Below are 19,609 nucleotides of genomic sequence, written 5' to 3'. Positions count from 1 at the left end.
GAAATGAAAATTTACTTAAAAATTTTCGATTAAGTGTTTCTTGTATAGAATATAGTCAATGGTTGTAAAGATTTTAGTCGAGCAGTATGTAAGAAATGTTAAGTCCTTTGTACTGGAAACTTGCATTCTCCCAGTAAGGTAATATATTGTACTACGTTGCAAGCCCCTGGAGCAAATTTTTGATTAGTGCTTTTGTGAACAAGAAACAATTGACAAGTGGCTCTATCCCATCTCCCCCCTTTCCCTGTCACGATATAACCTTCGTGGTTGAAAACGACGTTGAACACCAAATAAAGTAAAGGTTAATGTTTATTTTGCCCTTGACATCAATAAAATGATACAAAATGCTTTTTGTACCCTGTGGAGACTCTTTCTACAGAACTCTCCAAGAAATTGAGAGCATACTGACTTTTGTCTTCTGGCTGCAGTCAGAAAAATTGGAATTGCAGGAAGGAGGAGTGGTGATTTTCTTTAGCGAGAAGATGAGAGCGTACCTGTCAAAATGATTTTGGTTCGCATGAGTTTTGTGTTCGAATAATTATCAGACTTCGCAGAAAATGAATCTTGACACAATGGTACGTTTGTTTGCCAGGAGAACGATGACTAAAATGATTGTCTGGTTGACATGTGCGTTGATTTGAATTTCCCATTCTGATTATCATTGAAAAGACCAGTATTTTGGGTCCTAAGTGAAATGTTCTCACTTTTTCAGATTGTGAATTACTGTATCTGTGGTTTGATTGTGATCTCATGCTGAAGAGAGGGGTCATTGTGAATTACTGTATCTGTGGTTTGATTGTGATCTCAGGGTGAAGGGAGGGGTCATTGGGAATTGCTGTATCTGTGGTTTGATTGTGATCTGAGGCTGAAGAGAGGGGTCATTGTGAATTACTGTATCTGTGGTTTGATTGTGATCTCAGGCTAAAGAGAGGGGTCATTGTGAATTACTGTATCTGTTGATTTATTGTGATCTCAGGCTGAAGAGAGGGGTCATTGTGAATCACTGTATCTGTTGTTTGATTGTGATCTCAGGCTGAAAAGAGGGGTCATTGTGAATTACTGTATCTGTTGATTTATTGTGATCTCAGGCTGAAGAGAGGGGTCATTGTGAATTACTGTATCTGTTGTTTGATTGTGATCTCAGGCTGAAAAGAGGGGTCATTGTGAATTACTGTATCTGTGGTTTGATTGTGATCTCAGGCTGAAGAGAGGGGTCATTGTGAATTACTGTATCTGTGGTTTGATTGTGATCTCAGGCTGAAGAGAGGGGTCATTGTGAATTACTGTATCTGTGGTTTGATTGTGATCTCAGGCTGAAGAGAGGGGTCATTGTGAATTACTGTATCTGTTGTTTGATTGTGATCTCAGGCTGAAGAGAGGGGTCATTGTGAATTACTGTATCTGTGGTTTGATTGTGATTTCAGGCTAAAGAGAGGGGTCATTGTGAATTGCTGTATCTGTGGTTTGATTGTGATCTCAGGCTGAAGAGAGGGGTCATTGGGAATTACTGTATCTGTGGTTTGATTGTCATCTCAGGCTGAAGAGAGGGGTCATTGTGAATTACTGTATCTGTGGTTTGATTGTGATTTCAGGCTGAAGAGAGGGGTCATTGTGAATTACTGTATCTGTGGTTTGATCGTGATTTCAGGCTGAAAAGAGGGGTCATTGTGAATTACTGTATCTGTGGTTTGATTGTGATCTCAGGCTGAAAAGAGGGGTCATTGTGAATTACTGTATCTGTGGTTTGATTGTGATCTCAGGCTGAAGAGAGGGGTCATTGTGAATTACTGTATCTGTGGTTTGATTGTGATCTCAGGCTGAAAAGAGGGGTCATTGTGAATTACTGTATCTGTGGTTTGATTGTGATCTCAGGCTGAAAAGAGGGGTCATTGTGAATTACTGTATCTGTGGTTTGATTGTGATCTCAGGCTGAAAAGAGGGGTCATTGTGAATTACTGTATCTGTGGTTTGATTGTGATCTCAGGCTGAAAAGAGGGGTCATTGTGAATTACTGTATCTGTGGTTTGATTGTGATCTCAGGCTGAAAAGAGGGGTCATTGTGAATTACTGTATCTGTGGTTTGATTGTGATCTCAGGCTGAAAAGAGGGGTCATTGTGAATTACTGTATCTGTGGTTTGATTGTGATTTCAGGCTGAAAAGAGGGGTCATTGTGAATTACTGTATCTGTGGTTTGATTGTGATCTCAGGCTGAAGAGAGGGGTCATTGTGAATTACTGTATCTGTGGTTTGATTGTGATCTCAGGCTGAAGAGAGGGGTCATTGTGAATTACTGTATCTGTGGTTTGATTGTGATTTCAGGCTGAAGAGAGGGGTCATCGTGAATTACTGTATCTGTTGTTTCATTGTGATCTGAGGCTGAAGAGAGGGGTCATTGTGAATTACTGTATCTGTTGTTTTATTGTGATCTCAGGCTGAAGAGAGGGGTGCCCTGGAAGGCGTTGTGATCTCAGTCAGTAAAAAGCTGGGCGTCAACCAGACCGAATACAACCGAATCGTGGTGGAGTTGGGGGGAGACTATACCTGGCAATACACCGATTCCTGCACTCACTTTATCTTTCAGGTTAGTACATGTGTGTGTGTGGTTGGGGGGGGGGGGAGGGGCAGTACATTGTAAGTTGAGGGGGAAACGTACTGCACATGTCAGTACTCGTCTTGGAGCAGTGGTCATGTGAGGCCTGTAAAAGAAATATTTGATGGGAAAATTGTGCCATAAAGTTTGAATGAAATAACACAGGAGTTCATAAATACTGAATACAGAATATTTTTTGGCCCAAGTTTGGTAATTCGATTTGGCTATTGCGGTTTTGAACAGCACAGACACAACCAAGCACACACCGCAACATCGTGTCGCCATAAGCCAATGCTTTAGTTTGAGTACGAAAGTTGTCAATAATTTTTTTGCACAGTTTATTTTGAACCATTGGGTTGTTACTGGCTGTTGTTATGCTAAATCAAAGCATGCACGGAACTTTTCTTTCAGGGGCGAGTAAATGACCTGAACAAGGAATACAGGCTGGCCAAAAGCCAGGGGAAAATCATCGTCTCACCTCACTGGCTGTATGCTGTAAGTCTTGACCTAATTATTCATCTCCTTTAAACAGTTTGAATCTTGCGTTTTGTTTATTCTTGTTACCTTACTGCTGAGTGCCCAAAAGTCAATTTTTTATTTAGAGTTGTATGTTAAATGGAGTTACTCTTTTGCTGAGTGATGATATACAAAAAGTATGGCATGTTTTGTACAGATTTAAAGATGTTACCTTTTACAAATGTAGTACATGTAGTGTTTTGTTTTAGTTGTTTCTAAAATGATTGACTTACCCTGAAAGTGGTATCTGATGACAAAACTTCCATCAAGGACGGAGCTATGAGCCTTAAGGGGAGAGGTGGCACGGAATTTGGATCCACAATGGTCCCATGTCATGATTTGCGTTTTCAGCATATTTAGGTACTTTGAACACCCTAGAATAGCTGCATGATGTTTATTTTGTCAATTTCATCCTCTTTTTTTCAATAAAGTGATGATTTGCAAAGTGAGTGAATGCTAGAAATCTGCAAACTTGGTGAAAAACAAGGCAGAGCAGCAGCAACTTGTCGATGTATTTGTCAGATTTATTGCATGCGCCATACTCAGCAGGAATTCCTGGTTGGGAGGTAAAGTGATTGTGTGCTTTTGTGTCTTGCAGTGTGTGGAGCAGAGGTTGCGTGTCGATGAATCCATGTACCCGCACAGCTATAATCCAAACCTGAATCTGGTACGCTATAGTACAAGCTAGTTGGAATTTATTTATAAGCTCTTGCAGACCTGAGATCCCATACGGTTTCGCCTGAAGCAACTCTTTTGCCAAACAATCGGACTGTGAGTGAACAGTAATAAGGCATACCTTGCTATTCGAGTAATGGTACACATGTTATCGTTGTACCCTCGCGTGTTTTTTCTTTTCTTGGTTTTTTTTCCTTTATTTTCTTTTTTTCTTTTTTTTCTTTACCTTTTCCAGTCTTATTCTTTCTTTTTTTCTTGTCGAAAAGTCAATAAGCTATAAGACATTAAAAAAGAAATTTAAAAAAAACCAAAAAAAACGTGCATTTTCAGATTGCGGGCTGTGGTTTGTTATCGTCACTTAAAATATTCCTCTTTTCCCAGGGAGGTGTGGTAAAGACGGAAACTCCAAGCCGATCTGTTCGCCGTTCTGCCAGAAAAACGCCAAAACATGACGACGACAACACACAAGCCCAAACCACCACCACCAAAACGCCAGCGCGACTGCGAAGCGAACCCAAAACCCCAGCAAAAGCAGCAGCAGAATCCTGGGAGGAGAGCATGAACGAAATGAAGAAATGGCAACAATCTGGCGCCTCTAACACAAAGACCCCCAAAGACAGTGGCAAGAAAAGACTCGGAGCTGTTGTGGAGGTGTCTACCTTACAAACGTCGCCTTCAAAGAGAGAGGAAAAAGGGGGAGGAAGAGAGAAAGTTAGAACGTCCTCCGCAGAGTCTTTGTCGTCCAACGATGAAAGAAACGGAGATTCCAAGGCTGGGGGAGACGTGGAGATTTCAACGGAGATTCAAGAGTCAGAATGTCGTGTGCAAGAGGAGGTCAAGGTCACAGAGGTAGGTAGATGTAAATGAAGCCAAAAAGAAAGAAAGAGAAGAGGAATCTGTTCACTGTAACTCAGCTGAACCTTTAGTTGTTGTACCTTGTTTCTGTCAAGTGTTGTGTGTGACACTTCGTGCAGTTTGAAACGCCTGTCACTTTGATTTTTGGTCTTATTTTTTGTCTAACTTCTGTATATCTCTTCGCCCAGAAAAATTTCTCGACTACTTTTCTTCACAAGCGCATCCCAAAGCCGATCCAGTATTTTGACACATGTTCAGTTTTTTGTCAGTAAACATTGTTTTAAATGTATTGGTAAACTTAATTAACGATGCGACGGACGCGTGTGAAGCATGTTTGAATCATGGATAGAGTACGCTCATTTTTCTGAAAATACACCAAGTTTGTTTGAGAATATTCCAAGTGCAAAACAGGGGTTCCCAGGTCTGGTGTTCAAATGTTGTGTGGAGTACGCTCAATTTTTCTGAAAATACACCAAGTTTGTTTGAGAATATTCCAAGTGCAAAACAGGGGTTCCCAGGTCTGGTGTTCACTTCTTCTCCTTCCTGTGGTTCACTCCTAGTATGTACACTGTGTGTTCAGGTGACAGCGGCAGAGAGCGGCGGAAGCCTGGAGATCAGAGAGGCTCTGACCAAGACGCTGGAGAGTATGAAGGCTTCCTCAAGGTAAATGGGGATTCTTCTTCTTCTTCTGCCTTCCCTTTGCCATGCTAGACTGTCAATGTTGTCGATGTGATGAAGTCTGCAGTTCCTGTTACTATGCTGGACTGTCAATGTTGTCGATGTGATGAAGTCTGCAGTTCCCGTTGCTATGCTAGACTGTCAATGTTGTCGATGTGATGAAGTCTGCAGTTCCCGTTGCCATGCTAGACTGTCAATGTTGTTGATGCGATGAAGCCCGCAGTTCACCGCAGGGACTCCGCTGGGCCCCACAGTTTTTCCTTCAGGTCCACCATCTCTGGTCAGAATTCTCTTCTTAGGTCCGCAAATGTGGATTCAATTCTAGCTGATGGATGACATAGCCATGTCATTGGTAATGAAAATACTGGGTATCTTGTGCTGTATAGTTTCAGTCAGCATCACTTGTGGGCTTTTTGCAGATGCACAAGGAAAATGAAAAAGAAAAGGAGCAAGGAATCAGAAACATTTCTTGTATTTTTTGTGAAATGACTCAGTGTTTAAATAATAAAAACTGAAAGGCACAGTAAGCCTCCCGTAAACCATCACAGATAAACTGTCAGGCTTTTACACACAGTACAAACACCCTTTCGTTTAAACACTCACCGCTTGAGAACATCCTAGGTGCACTACGTAAAGAGCGAGCAATTTTCAAAGAATTTATTTTCGTGGACTGTATGTCGGCAAATCAGGTGCCTCGTTTTGGCGCTAGAACTAACTTTTAAAATACATGGGTGTTACTCTTCCGGGTTTTGCCGGATTTCCGGTTTTTGAAAAAATCTGAAGCCGAAAATTCCGGTTTTCCGGGTTTTCAAAAAAAAAAGAGAAAAAAAAAGCTTCGTTTCGCTAAGTTGAAATAACGAGCAGCGGTTCCGATCCGACTTTTGACACCGGTTCGCGTCCTTTCTCGGTTCGCTCCCTTGGATTTGCCGCCATCTTGCTTATTATGATTTGGTTTCGTCGGTGTCCAGAAACTTTCTTTCAAACTTGAGCATTTTGGACCCCTGCCTTTCAGGTTTTTTGATTTTTCCCAGTAACACCCATGAAAATATAAATAATAAATTGACAGCTTGTAACACAAACATTCTTAAATCATAAAAGATTTCTTTTTTCATCAAGACAAGATCAGTACAATTTGAAGTTTTGAAAGTTTTAAAACAGATAGTCTAGAAGCAGGCTCACAAAAGGTCGTGTCTCAAAGCAGACGATTTCTTCCATCTGCATAGCGCTCGCTTTCTTTGAAGCCAGCCGCCGCTGATAAGTTCGTGTGACTCGCAGCCGTTTGTTGCGTTTTAGAATCAGAGGTACACAATAATAGCGTGCTATTGCAGATACAGCCAGTCGCATTGAAATCACAAACTGACGACGAAATTGTGGAAAAAAAGGAAAGTGGATCACACGGGTTCACGATGGCTCAGGGGTTAGATAAACCACGAAATCTGGTGTGTGGTTTACGTGAGCTAAATAGCAATTCAAACAAACTGTTTCATTTAATGCTATTAAATGCTGTTGCAAATGTGTTCCATAACTTTATAAGGTTAGAACTGGGTTTTTTCATCAGAAGATTGAAATCGTTTGGTAAACCATTTGAGACATACTGGGGCTTTAAGTTTGTTGTGCATGAGAATGCTTGAGAGGAATTAGTTGTCTTTGTTTCAGTCGATCAAAGAAGTCCAGTAAAAGGAGAAACAGACGAACAGATCCCAACTGTAAGTTCCACTTCGAGTCAATCCACGTAAAGGTTCTATGTCTTGTTCTGTTCATCTATCTTTCTGTCCCTCCGTCTCTTGATTTTATTATGAGAATATGGTAACACATAGTGCCAAACCAACCATGTCAATGAAATTATCAACAAAACTGCAGAGTTTAAAGGGTTCCAGTTTTGTTTGGAAAAGTATTTAGTTGCTATTTTTTCCGTAATTCTTGTGCTTTGTGTGGTGTTAATCTGTTTGCTGCCAGGAGATATGTTGATACAAAGCATTGCTTTGTGTGGTGTTAATCTGTTTGCTGCCAGGAGATATGTTGATACAAAGCATTGCTTTGTATGGTGTTAATCTGTTTGCTGCCAGGAGATATGTTGATACAAAGCATTGCCTGTGTTGACCTGAATTGACTTGGAGCACGTATGGAAAGTTTGCCTCGATAAAAGCAAGAGTATTCACTCTTTCACAACCCATACAAACTTGACAGAGTTAGTTAGTTAGTTAGTTAGTTAGTTAGTTAGTTAGTTAGCTGTTGCTTTTCGGGTCCAGCGGACCATAATAGGCCAAATCAGGACCCCTTGATAGAGTTATGTCCAGAGTTCGTTTATTGAGTTACAGTGGAACCCCCAATTTAAGACCTCCAAAAATGTGAGAAAATCAGGTCTCAATAAGGAGGGAGTCTTTAAATGGTAAATTTACACAGGTTGAGAACAAAAAATGTGAAAAATAGGGTCTTAACAGGGAGGGAGTCTTTAACCCCTTCACTGCCACAGTATAACAGCATTTTGGTATTGCTGTGCGCCAGGGCAAATTTCGTTTTCTTCGGTAGGTTCACTAATCCAGACCTGTTTACACTACACATTGAGCGTAGTAAACTACGATTTTGGTCCCCAAACTACGCAACTACGCATGCTTGTCTTATACTACGCAAACGTTTCGTTTCGACTACACATTTTGACATTTTGAATACGCAAAAACGCGAGCGAGTTCCGATCCATAATTTGTACTAACCGGTTGTGTACTGCGTGCAAAACATGCCCGGCGCCCGCGAGAGTAGCGTAGTCAGTTGGTCTTGCTGCTGTTATTACAACTATCGCGGGCGTTTCAGCACATACTTTTCTGAACGCGGTCACTTCGTAGCTCATTCTTTCTGGAGGGAAAAAATGGCTACAGCGACGAACACGGATTCAGAAGACTTTGGCGATCAACCGCCACGGAGCAAAAAAAAGAAGCTTGGTCAAACTCCCAGCAAGGCTTTTCTGCCAAAGTACTATGAGGAGCATCCATGGCAATGCCTAGTTTCGTGGAGAAAAGGGAAGCATTTTGCCCACTGCACTGTGTGCAACACGGCTTTTTCAGAGAAGCACAGTGGGCTTTACGACCGTGTAACCGCCACAAGAAAAGCACTTCTCATGAGGAATTCGAGAGATCCCGACCAAAGCAGAGGAAAAATTGGACTGTTTTGTGAAGAAACCCGTGCCAGGGAAAGAAGACCAAGACAAGCTCACTTTTGAGAGATCGGTAACCAGAGCAGAGGCAATGACCTGCCATATTATTATTATTGCCGACGCAAACCTGTTCTGTTTATATGCAAATTTGCCTTCATGTTGATACACATACTCCCAGTCCCTACTTTTTGTGACTTGATGTTCTCAGATTGTCACAGGTCTTGAATAGGGGGTCCCACTGTATATGAACTGCATACCCCTCAACATAGCTTTTTTTTAACAAATGCATGGGTGAAACTTTTCCACCTTAGGGCGGAAATCCGCCAAATGAAATTGGTCAAATAAAGAATTCCTTATTTTGAAAATCTGTAAAAAAAAAAAAATTTTTTTTTTTTTTCGCCGGCGATCCGATCTGTATTTTCTCTAACACAGTGACCGGACATCGCTGAATCTTTGTTTCCCTGAGCGCGCGAATTATCGGACTACAGCTTGGCATTTGTTATCATTGTTTACTGTGCAAATTTGTGTGTTTGAGATACCCGGAAAGGCCTACTTTTACCCTTAAAAAGCCTGATTTTTCGTTTTCTTCCGGGGGGCTTCACCCTCCTGGGCCCCCTAAGAGGGCGTTGCCCCTGCACCCCACCAGGGCGTGGGCGGCCCCTGGACCCCGGCCTCATTTTCCTTATTTTTAATTCTGATCAGTTTCACCCATGCAAATGTTCCAAACTAGTTAATAATTTTTTTCTTAACAAATAAACTTAACTAGTGGTACCCGTGCTACGCACTTTGTGTGCTGCGCATGCGATGTCATTTTGTTGGTTATGTGCTTGTAAAAATGTTGTTTGCACCCCTCCCCCCCCCCCCCCCCCCCCCCCCCGCACATTATCCCGCATATAATGAATTATATTCTCTTGGTGAAAAATAAAATGTTAACCCTTACACCGGTGCAATTCTGTAACACATGTTACATAGCCACTGGTGAATTAACAGAGAGAAAAATAACAAAAAACAGTCATATAGGTTTTCGCATCAATGGGAGGTAATCGGAACTGACCAAAAAGACTGCGCGACCGCACGCGACTATACAAACAAACAAAATAAAATACAGCAGGTATGACGTTTGCATGAATCCATGATTACGTCTACATGAACAACAGTGATAAAAGTGCGCATCTCTTCCCAGCCGTGCAGCGCTTTGAAAGTTGGAAGCATTAAAATTTAAACGGGTAAAAAGCCATCGTGAAGATACGAAAAAAAGTATGACGTCTAAAATACTTAATGATTCAAACGCATAGTATAACATATGTAATTGACAACATTGTCAACAGAAAATATATACATGGTTCACACACACAATCGAGTACACACATCCATCCATGCTTATTTAAAGTCATGTACACACACACATACATACATGGCATCAAGCAACACACAATTAAATGACACATATGGAATATGGAAAACGTATAATGGACATGAACATGGCAAGTAATTTACACCGTTACCTACTATAAAATTGATGATATATATATACCACTCACTTGCTATTCGCCTAAAAGCTTGCGGTGTGCTGTGACACATATAAGAAACCAGAAGAAAAAAGGACTTTACTTTGGCGAAAAGAGCATATGCTGCTTATTTTTGTACATAACTGCTATAACTGTATTTTTTCCGAACACTTACATGTAAAAAACATAGAGATATATCTTACCATTTCACTAAGACAGCCAAAATAACGGTCAAATTAAGGGGAGATCATGATGACGTACATGTCTATGGTTGCACCGGGGGAAAATATTTAGTCGCTGGAACCTATAAGGTATAACACATGTTACATAGCCACTGGTGAATTAACAGAGAGAAAAATAACAAAAAACAGTCATATAGGTTTTCGCATCAATGGGAGGTAATCGGAACTGACCAAAAAGACTGCGCGACCGCACGCGACTATACAAACAAACAAAATAAAATACAGCAGGTATGACGTTTGCATGAATCCATGATTACGTCTACATGAACAACAGTGATAAAAGTGCGCATCTCTTCCCAGCCGTGCAGCGCTTTGAAAGTTGGAAGCATTAAAATTTAAACGGGTAAAAAGCCATCGTGAAGATACGAAAAAAAGTATGACGTCTAAAATACTTAATGATTCAAACGCATAGTATAACATATGTAATTGACAACAGAAAATATATACATGGTTCACACACACAATCGAGTGCACACATCCATCCATGCTTATTTATTTAAAGTCATGTACACACACACACACATACATACATGGCATCAAGCAATACACAATTAAATGACACATATGGAATATGGAAAACGTATAACGGACATGAACATGGTAAGTAATTTACACCGTTATCTACTATAAAATTGATGATATATATATACCACTCACTTGCTATTCGCCTAAAAGCTTGCGGTGTGCTGTGACACATATAAGAAACCAGAAGAAAAAAGGACTTTACTTTGGCGAAAAGAGCATATGCTGCTTATTTTTGTACATAGCTGCTATAACTGTATTTTTTCCGAACACTTACATGTAAAAAACATAGAGATATATCTTACCATTTCACTAAGACAGCCAAAATAACGGTCAAATTAAGGGGAGATCATGATGACGTACATGTCTATGGTTGAACCGGGGGAAAATATTTAGTCGCTGGAACCTATAAGGTTATACGGCGACTTATCAGGTGATAATGTTTCGAACTTATCTTTTAAAAATTAAGTAAACAAATCTATGGAATATTTTGGAGTTCCATTAACAGATAAACAGATCTATCTATCTTCTTATTATTTTAGGTTCGTCTGGGGTAGAGAAATAAAACACACAGCTAGGTTCGTCTGAGGTGCGGTCGCGTAGTGTTTAATGTAGTGTTTAGAAGAAGAACCAATCACAGATCTCTTTCGCCGCGATGTCAAAGTTCAGGTCAAAGTTCACTGTTGTCTGCTCAAATTTGCGAGACAAACCTCTTCAAACTTTGTTCGTGGACAAAATTGGAAGTCGGGACCTAGCGGAATCGATTTCCTGGGTCACGTTGGCATAGCAACCGAAGGAGAAGGCACAAATCCGCGCGGTTTGGTCACAGGAATCGAAAAACCACCGAAAAACCTACCAGTATTATATAGTAGATGCTTGGCTTGTATTTTTGTGGGGGCTTTGTTTGTATTTGTATGAGGAGTATTGTTCACATTGTAATAGTTTTGTTTGGAGTGTAGTACGGTATAAGTAACTGTTCTGTTTTGCGGTTTGGGTTGATCAAATTGAAATACTACACATTCACCTGCCAAACTACACATTTGCCTTATTTTCACACCCAAAACTACACATGGTACATTTCAGGGGTAGGCAGGTCTGCTAATCTGTTCACTGCTCAATCATTTATTGAGATATCTCTTAGATATTATCATATTTGGCATGTGGTTTGCTTACACCCTTGGCTATTATCTGATAACATGATCATTGGACTTTGTTTGTGATTGTTATAGTAAAATTCGATATAATGACCATTTTTGTCAAAAATTACAGTTTCCAAGCTTTCACACACACACTGCAGCACGTAAAACCGCAGAAAACACAGCTAAAACTGGTGTCAAACATCAGGTACTCACATTACAGCCCATAACAGTATTCTTCTGTGTGGTAATCCATTAATCACTTCTTGTAGAGCTTCCAGAACACTGTATCATTTGAAAACAGGTCTACGAGTTGATGTCTGACTTTCGGCCGCCATTTTGAATCTTATAGATCGGAAAAAACTTCTAAAAATGTTTTTACCACGTGGTACTAACTTATCTGAACGGTCAATGAGAAAGAACTGTGTTTAAACCCCTACAAGAAGTTGGACAGTGGTTACCTCCCATTTAGTTTTCACAGATGTCCTGAAAAGTGCTGATGTAAATGCCACGTACGTGTATGGGCGTATGACAAACCAAACATGACCACGTATCTAGTACGTGCTGGGCAGTGAAGGGGTTAAATGGTAAATTTACACAGGTTGAGAACAACAAATGTGAAACATAAGGTCTTAACAGGGAGGGGGTCTTAACAGGGAGGGGGTCTTAACAGGGAGGGGGTCTTAAAATGGGGGGTTCTACTGTACTGACATACTTGATAAAAGCAGAACTTGCTGCATGTGTCCCCAGCAAGTGGAGATCAGACCAACCTGTCTGGAAATCTGCCTGACGCCAGTCGACATGCCAGCCCCTGGGAGACCAACCATGCAGCACAGGGTGAGTGTAAAATGAGTGGATGAAATACTTTAAAATCATCAAGACATGTCGACATCGGAGGGTTGGGGGGGGGGGGGGGGGTCAATATGTGAATGAATGAGAGCACACACGCATTGCATGCAGATGTACATTCACACTCATATATTTGGGCACACTCGCATTGCATGCAGATGTACATTCACACTCATATATTTGGGCACACACGCATTGCATGCAGATGTACATTCACACTCATATATTTGGGCACACACGCATTGCATGCAGATGTACATTCACACTCATATATTTGGGCACACACGCATTGCATGCAGATGTACATTCACACTCATATATTTGGGCACACACGCATTGCATGCAGATGTACATTCACACTCATATATTTGGGCACATACGCATTGCATGCAGATGTACATTCACACTCATATATTTGGGCACATACGCATTGCATGCAGATGTACATTCACACTCATATATTTGGGCACATACGCATTGCATGCAGATGTACATTCACACTCATATATATTTGGGCACATACGCATTGCATGCAGATGTACATTCACACTCATATATTTGGGCACATACGCATTGCATGCAGATGTACATTCACACTCATATATTTGGGCACACACGCATTGCATGCAGATGTACATTCACACTCATATATTTGGGCACATACGCATTGCATGCAGATGTACATTCACACTCATATATTTGGGCACACACGCATTGCATGCAGATGTACATTCACACTCATATATTTGGGCACACACGCATTGCATGCAGATGTACATTCACACTCATATATTTGGGCACACACGCATTGCATGCAGATGTACATTCACACTCATATATTTGGGCACACACGCAAGCACAAACACAAACACCAACACCACTTTGCTGTACATGTAAAGCTGAGTGAATTTACCTCCAAATTAGTTGAACATGATGTGTTCTTTCTTACTCTTCGTCTTCTGCTCTCAAACTTGCATTTACTTTTTCTCTCCTGTTGCTTTTGCCTCAGTGACCTTTCTGGCAACATCTCACACTAACAGAGCATTTTGTTTAGGTTTGATTGTGTTTCCAGGGGCTGCTCACACCGCAGAGAGTTTTGGGGGAGAAGCTTCACAGAGCGTACAGATCACGTGGGACGATCCTACTGGACGGTAAGGCTCTCTTTATGGTAGAATCAAAACACAAGAATTGTAGGTAATTGGAATGTTTATTATTGACAAAACAAAATGTTGCGTTTATCTGACACACACACACATCTTTATGATAGGATTCTTCATTTCTTGTTTTTTCACTGGTTTGGAAAGTTTGGGAAAAATGTAAAACTCATTTCCCATGTTCGGAAAGGCTGAAAAGGTTTGGAAAGTGTAGACATTTTACAAATTGTTCAACAGGAGACGGGCGCTGTGGCGGGGTGGAAAGACGTCGGCCTCTTAATCGGAAGGTCGAAGGCTCGAATCCCGGCCGCGGCCGCCTGGGGGGTTAAGTGTGGACATTTTTCCGATCTCCCAGGTCAACTTATGTGCAGACCTGCTAGTGGCTTATCCCCCTTCGTATGTACACGCAAGCACAAGACCAAGTGCGCACGGAAAAGATCCTGTAATCCATGTCAAAGTTCGGTGGGTTATAGAAACACGAAAATACCCAACATGCTTCCTCCGAAAGCGGCGTATGGCTGCCTAAATGGCGGGGTAAAAACGGTCATACACGTAAAATCCCACTCGTGCAAAAACACGAGTGTACGAGGGAGTTTCAGCCCACGAACACAGAAGAAGAAGAAGTTCAACAGGAAAGTTGTGAAGATGATGAAGTCAGAAGGAAACTTTGTACACTCAGTAGATAGACAGTCTATGGTAGTCATTTTATACTAGTCTAGTACAGAAAACCATCAAACCATCTTTCTTGGCTACCAATGGGCGGTTCTGGTGAGGTTATGCCCCTTCTTTCTTTCGGCTGGTAACAGGCGGAACCTCGCGGCAAGATCACATGAGAAAGGAAAAAAACGTGCATTGGTCCCAAATGGCATGTCGCTTTGGTAACAGTTCCTGTGTAAGTCGTGCATTTTATACGGTAAAAAGACAATAGTAACAGGCGGAACCTCGCGGCAAGATCACAGGAGTTGTCTTGTGTTATCACCCCAGAAGCGCTCATTAAAGGACCAGAATGTCGTATGATGTGTGTGTTGTGTGTTACAGGCGGGAGCAGGAGCGACTAGCTCACAAGCTGGACATGGTGTGCGGTCCGTCTCAGAACACGCAGAACACAGAGGACTTCATGGCCAACATGGACATGCCAGATCTCAATCATACAGCTGACGGCTCTAAGGTACCACTTCCTGATGATTGCTTGCATGCAATTCTTGAGTTCTGCTTATTTCTTGCATGCAGTTCTTGAATTCTACTTTTTCTTGCATGCAGTTCTTGAATTCTGCTTATTTCTTGCATGCAGTTCTTGAATTCTACTTATTTCTTGCATGCAGTTCTTGAATTCTACTTATTTCTTGCATGCAGTTCTTGAATTCTGCTTATTTCTTGAGTGCAATCCTTGAATAACAGTTCAGTGTTGTCATTTAAGGAAAAGTTAAGTTTGAGAATGTAAGTATAAGAATGTTTTACCGACAATTTACTTTTGCAAAGTGAGTGGCTGCAGCTAGGTTACAGCGTACATGGCTTCTGTGTGCTGATCAGTCTTTCAAAGAAATCCATGGTGTAGGAACATTTCTCCACGTATTTTCTTACCGGAAGTTCATTGTCCCCAACAAACCTTCATGGGCCTGTCCATTATGCCAGGTCACGGGGTCGTGCCTGTCACTATAGGTCACGGGGTCGTGCCAGTCACTAGCGAGGGGTGTGTCTGAAACATGTGGACATGGAGCATGTGTAGAAAGCTTGCCTCACTAAAAACAAGAGTATTCACTCTTTCACAACCCATACAAACCAGACAGAGTTATTTCCGGCGTTGAGTTCGTCTATTCACGTATGACATGCATGATTTGTGTTGACATTCTGGTTGGGAATGGGATTGAAGTGTGTATAGCAATTATTTTTTTAAAATTCTACAGCTGTTTACTGTCAATTTACAGAGGTCATGGAAAAAAATCTATTTGAAAAAGAAGGAAAGAAAGAAAAAAACTAAAAGGAGTCAGTCTTAAATCGAGGGTCTTAAAAAGCAGAGTCTTATAACATACCACTGTATATGTATAACATACCACTGTGTATGTATAACATACCGCTGTGTATGTATAACATACCGCTGTGTATGTATAACATACCGCTGTGTATGTATAACATACCGCTGTATATGTATAACATACCACTGTATATGTATAACATACCACTGTACATGGTAAGCTCGTATTGATTATGACACGGAAATGTCCAACGGAGTAGATAAATGTGTTATTTTGTGCTGTACGTGGTAACTATGATTGAATGTTGTTGCAGGTGGACTGTGTCCCAGCAAGGCAGCATCCAGTCAGGTCCCCCACACCTGAACCTCCTCCGCTAGGTAAGTCACCATCTTGCATCGTATGCTCATTGGTGTGTCGGTGTACAGTGGAACCTACCCTTTAAGACCTCCAAAAATCTGAGAAAATGAGGTCTTAACCCTTTGTACCCCACCTATGTTGACCAAGTTATTTTTTAGCCGAGACCAGCTGTTCTGTAGCAGGTCACTCAGAATTGTAGTAGCTGTGTAGTAACTGTATCAACACGCTGGAATGCAGGCGTTAGATCGACGTTACAGGAAGCGACTGAAGCTAACCGTCTGAGCAGAATGCGGATATGTGCCGAATGAGAGCAGATGCAATGCAATGTAAGTGACTATGTGTTTACGGATATATCGTACCTGGTCAGTTAGAGCCATATGAGTGGGTACGGATATATCCGTACCTGGGAGACAATGAGTTAAAAACGAGGGAGTCTTAAAATGGGGGTAAACTTACAGGGGTTATGAACAAAACAACTGGAAAACACAGGGTCTTTAATTAAAGAGAGTAAGTCTTAAAATGGGGGGTCTTTAAAGGGGGGTTTCACTGTATTGAAGTTAGTTTTTCATTTACACAAGTTTTTCATTTACACAGGAAGATCTTGCTTTTTTTGGGGTCGGAAATCACGCAAAGTGTGTCCCCTTGATGTCAAAGAAGAAAAATCAAATTCTGTCCTTTTTGACTCACATGCGAAGCAAAAGTGAGTCTATGTACTCACCCGAGTCGTCCGTCCGTCCGTCCGTCCGTCCCGGCGTCCGTCCGTCCGTCCGGAAAACTTTAACGTTGGATATTTCTTGGACACTATTAAGTCTATCAACACCTGATGTGGCCTGATGGTGTATGGTTACAAGATCTCAAAAAACATGTGCGGCAACTTGACCTCACTTCAAGTTCAAGGTCACAGGGGCCGTAATTGTTGTCTTAAAAACGACCATTTTTCACATTTTCGCATTTTTTTCTGAAGTTATCGAGAATGGCAACCTTCGCTATGTATGCTATACAGGGCAATGTAAGCCCTATCTTTGGACACCAGTTTGGTTGACCTTGCTTCAAGGTCAAGGTCGCAAGTGCCCTTTAAAGTTGGATTGTATACATATTTTGAAGTGACCTTGACCCTGAACTATGGAAGATAACTGTTTCAAACTTAAAAATTATGTGGGGCACATGTTATGCTTTCATCATAAGACACATTTGGTCACATATGATCAAGGTCAAGGTCACTTTGACCCCTTATGAAATGTGACCAAAATAAGGTAGTGAACCACTAAAAGTGACCATATCTCATGGTAGAAAGAGCCAATAAGCACCATTGTACTTCCTATGTCTTGAATTAACAGCTTTGTGTTGCATGACCTTGGATGACCTTGACCTTGGGTCAAGGGCACATGTATTTTGGTAGGAAAAATGTGTAAAGCAGTTCTTAGTGTATGATGTCATTGCTAGGTTTAGTTATTTGACCTTGACCCTGAAGGTCAAGGTCATGTAAAGGTCAAGCATGTGAGTCGTATGGGCTTTGCCCTTCTTGTTAATAAAATATTTTTGGAACCTTTTCTGGTTACTCTGATGTATTTATTTTAGATCAGAATTATTCATAAACAGTCAAAACGGCTATAAACGAACAATATATGACTAAGTGCCAAAAGGTGCGCACGAAAAGCGGACAAAGGGGCTAAAAAATAAAAGTTGACAAACAAGACTGATATTGTGATTTTTGTTAAGACAACAGATGTTGGAACCCAATTATAAAAAGAAAAGACAAATGCACTCAAATTATTTCACAAATAACGGGAATTTTGTTCGTTATATTATTCAACATGGCACTGAGACGTAGCATTCAGGTTATCTCGCACGTTTCTGAAGCTAGGGCTTTGAAACTTGGCACACTACCAAAGTATGGTGACCCCCAGATATGGTACAGATCACATTAAACCACATTGAATTTCAAGGTCACAGCTAGGTTAAATTTCCTTTCCAAACTGGACAATTGTCGTTGTACGTCTTACATGTTTTAAAGCTAGATCAGTTAGACTTTACATACTTTACATACTTTCAGAATTTTTATGAAATCTTAACAAAAGTGACCACCTGGTTAATCTTTCTAAAAATGTCAAGGTCACAGTGGGGTCACATCTGGTTCAAAATTTGGAAGTGTCAATTTATTCAGCGCGTTTATAGCACAAACTTTGAGAATACAGACATTTTTAGTGTATGATGACCTCTACACGCGATTACAGTTTAGGTTGAAAAGGTCAAGGTCACAGCAGGGTTGCGTTGAGGTCAAACATAAAGATTTGTCATTGAGGATTTCTCGCATGTTTTTGAAGCTAGGGCTTTGAAACTTGGCACACTTCCAAGGTTTAATGACCCCCTTGTGTGGTGCAGGTCGCATTAAACCTCATCAAATTCAAAGGTCACAGTAAGGTGTAAAGTTGCTTTCCAAATTGGAAAATGTTCGTTGTCTTACATGTTTTAAAGCTAGAAACATTACACTTTAGCCAACTTTACATACTTTTAGAATGTTGATGCCATTTAAAAAGAAAGTGACCTGGTTAATCTTTGTCAATTTCAAGGTCATAGCGGGGTCAGGTTTGGTTCAAAATTTGGAATATTTTCATTTCGTCAATGCGTTTATAGCACGAGCTGTGAAAATACACACATTTCTAGAGTATGCTGTCCTTTACACTGTCTAGTCTTTATAAAGTTTATGAAAACGCCAAGCATCAAGGTCACAGCAAGGTCTTGTTGAGGTCAAAAATATAAATGTGTCATTTCACAAACGTCAACCAGACTTTGGTCACGTCAGAAGGGGCATCCAATCCTAGAAATTGTTAAAGTGTAAACTGTAGTTTTAAAAATGTTCAAAACATTGATAATTTTCCATTTTAAGATCCCAAATTGACCCTGTTGTGACCCTGAAATTTGACTTTGGTCAACCAGATTTGGGTCATGTTTGAAAGAGCTCAAGCTCTAGATCTACAAAGATGCACATGTGTTTAAGTTCTAGCCTCAGAAATATAAATACGAGCTAGTGACTATAACGTAGCCACGTTTTGAAGCTTAAAAGAAATTAACTTTCTGGCCTGCACTCGACCCCAATAGCTGTGACTGTAATTTGAGTATTATCACCCATACTGTAGTCACGTGTAAAGGTCATCGATGAAGTTTCAACTCTCTAGCTTACAATAAGTTTGGTAATTTCATAACTTCGCATTATTTGTGCCTCAACTTGACCCCGCTGTGACCTTGAAATTTGACGAGAAACATTTGAAGAATCATTAAGCAAAGGCGTTGTGTGAAGTGCCAAGGCTATTGCTTTAAAGGCAATGCAGAAAATCATTTGTTATCCTTGTTAAGCCATACGCGACCGAGGTGTGACCTTGAAATTTGACAAGGGTTAAGTATACT

At 40.8% G+C, this 19,609-nt stretch overlaps 1 protein-coding gene across 1 annotated transcript in view; it reads left to right on the top strand.

Annotated features, from left to right (window-relative positions):
- The window catches only part of LOC138947006 (DNA topoisomerase 2-binding protein 1-like), a 79,863-nt gene that overhangs the window by 42,785 nt on the left and 17,469 nt on the right, over window positions 1-19,609 (top strand). Inside the window, exons 25-34 of the mRNA XM_070318425.1 lie at window positions 2,433-2,582; window positions 3,003-3,086; window positions 3,706-3,774; window positions 4,164-4,631; window positions 5,218-5,300; window positions 6,972-7,021; window positions 12,622-12,708; window positions 13,793-13,871; window positions 14,913-15,042; window positions 16,161-16,224. Coding sequence (XP_070174526.1) covers window positions 2,433-2,582; window positions 3,003-3,086; window positions 3,706-3,774; window positions 4,164-4,631; window positions 5,218-5,300; window positions 6,972-7,021; window positions 12,622-12,708; window positions 13,793-13,871; window positions 14,913-15,042; window positions 16,161-16,224 — 1,264 coding nt within the window. The remainder of the gene's footprint in view (window positions 1-2,432; window positions 2,583-3,002; window positions 3,087-3,705; window positions 3,775-4,163; window positions 4,632-5,217; window positions 5,301-6,971; window positions 7,022-12,621; window positions 12,709-13,792; window positions 13,872-14,912; window positions 15,043-16,160; window positions 16,225-19,609) is intronic.

The sequence above is a fragment of the Littorina saxatilis genome, linkage group LG14 (assembly GCF_037325665.1).
Source record: "Littorina saxatilis isolate snail1 linkage group LG14, US_GU_Lsax_2.0, whole genome shotgun sequence".
NCBI classification, from domain to species: Eukaryota; Metazoa; Mollusca; class Gastropoda; order Littorinimorpha; family Littorinidae; genus Littorina; species Littorina saxatilis.
Note: the sequence above shows the minus strand (reverse complement) of the source record. Positions and strands in the feature narration are given on the sequence as shown.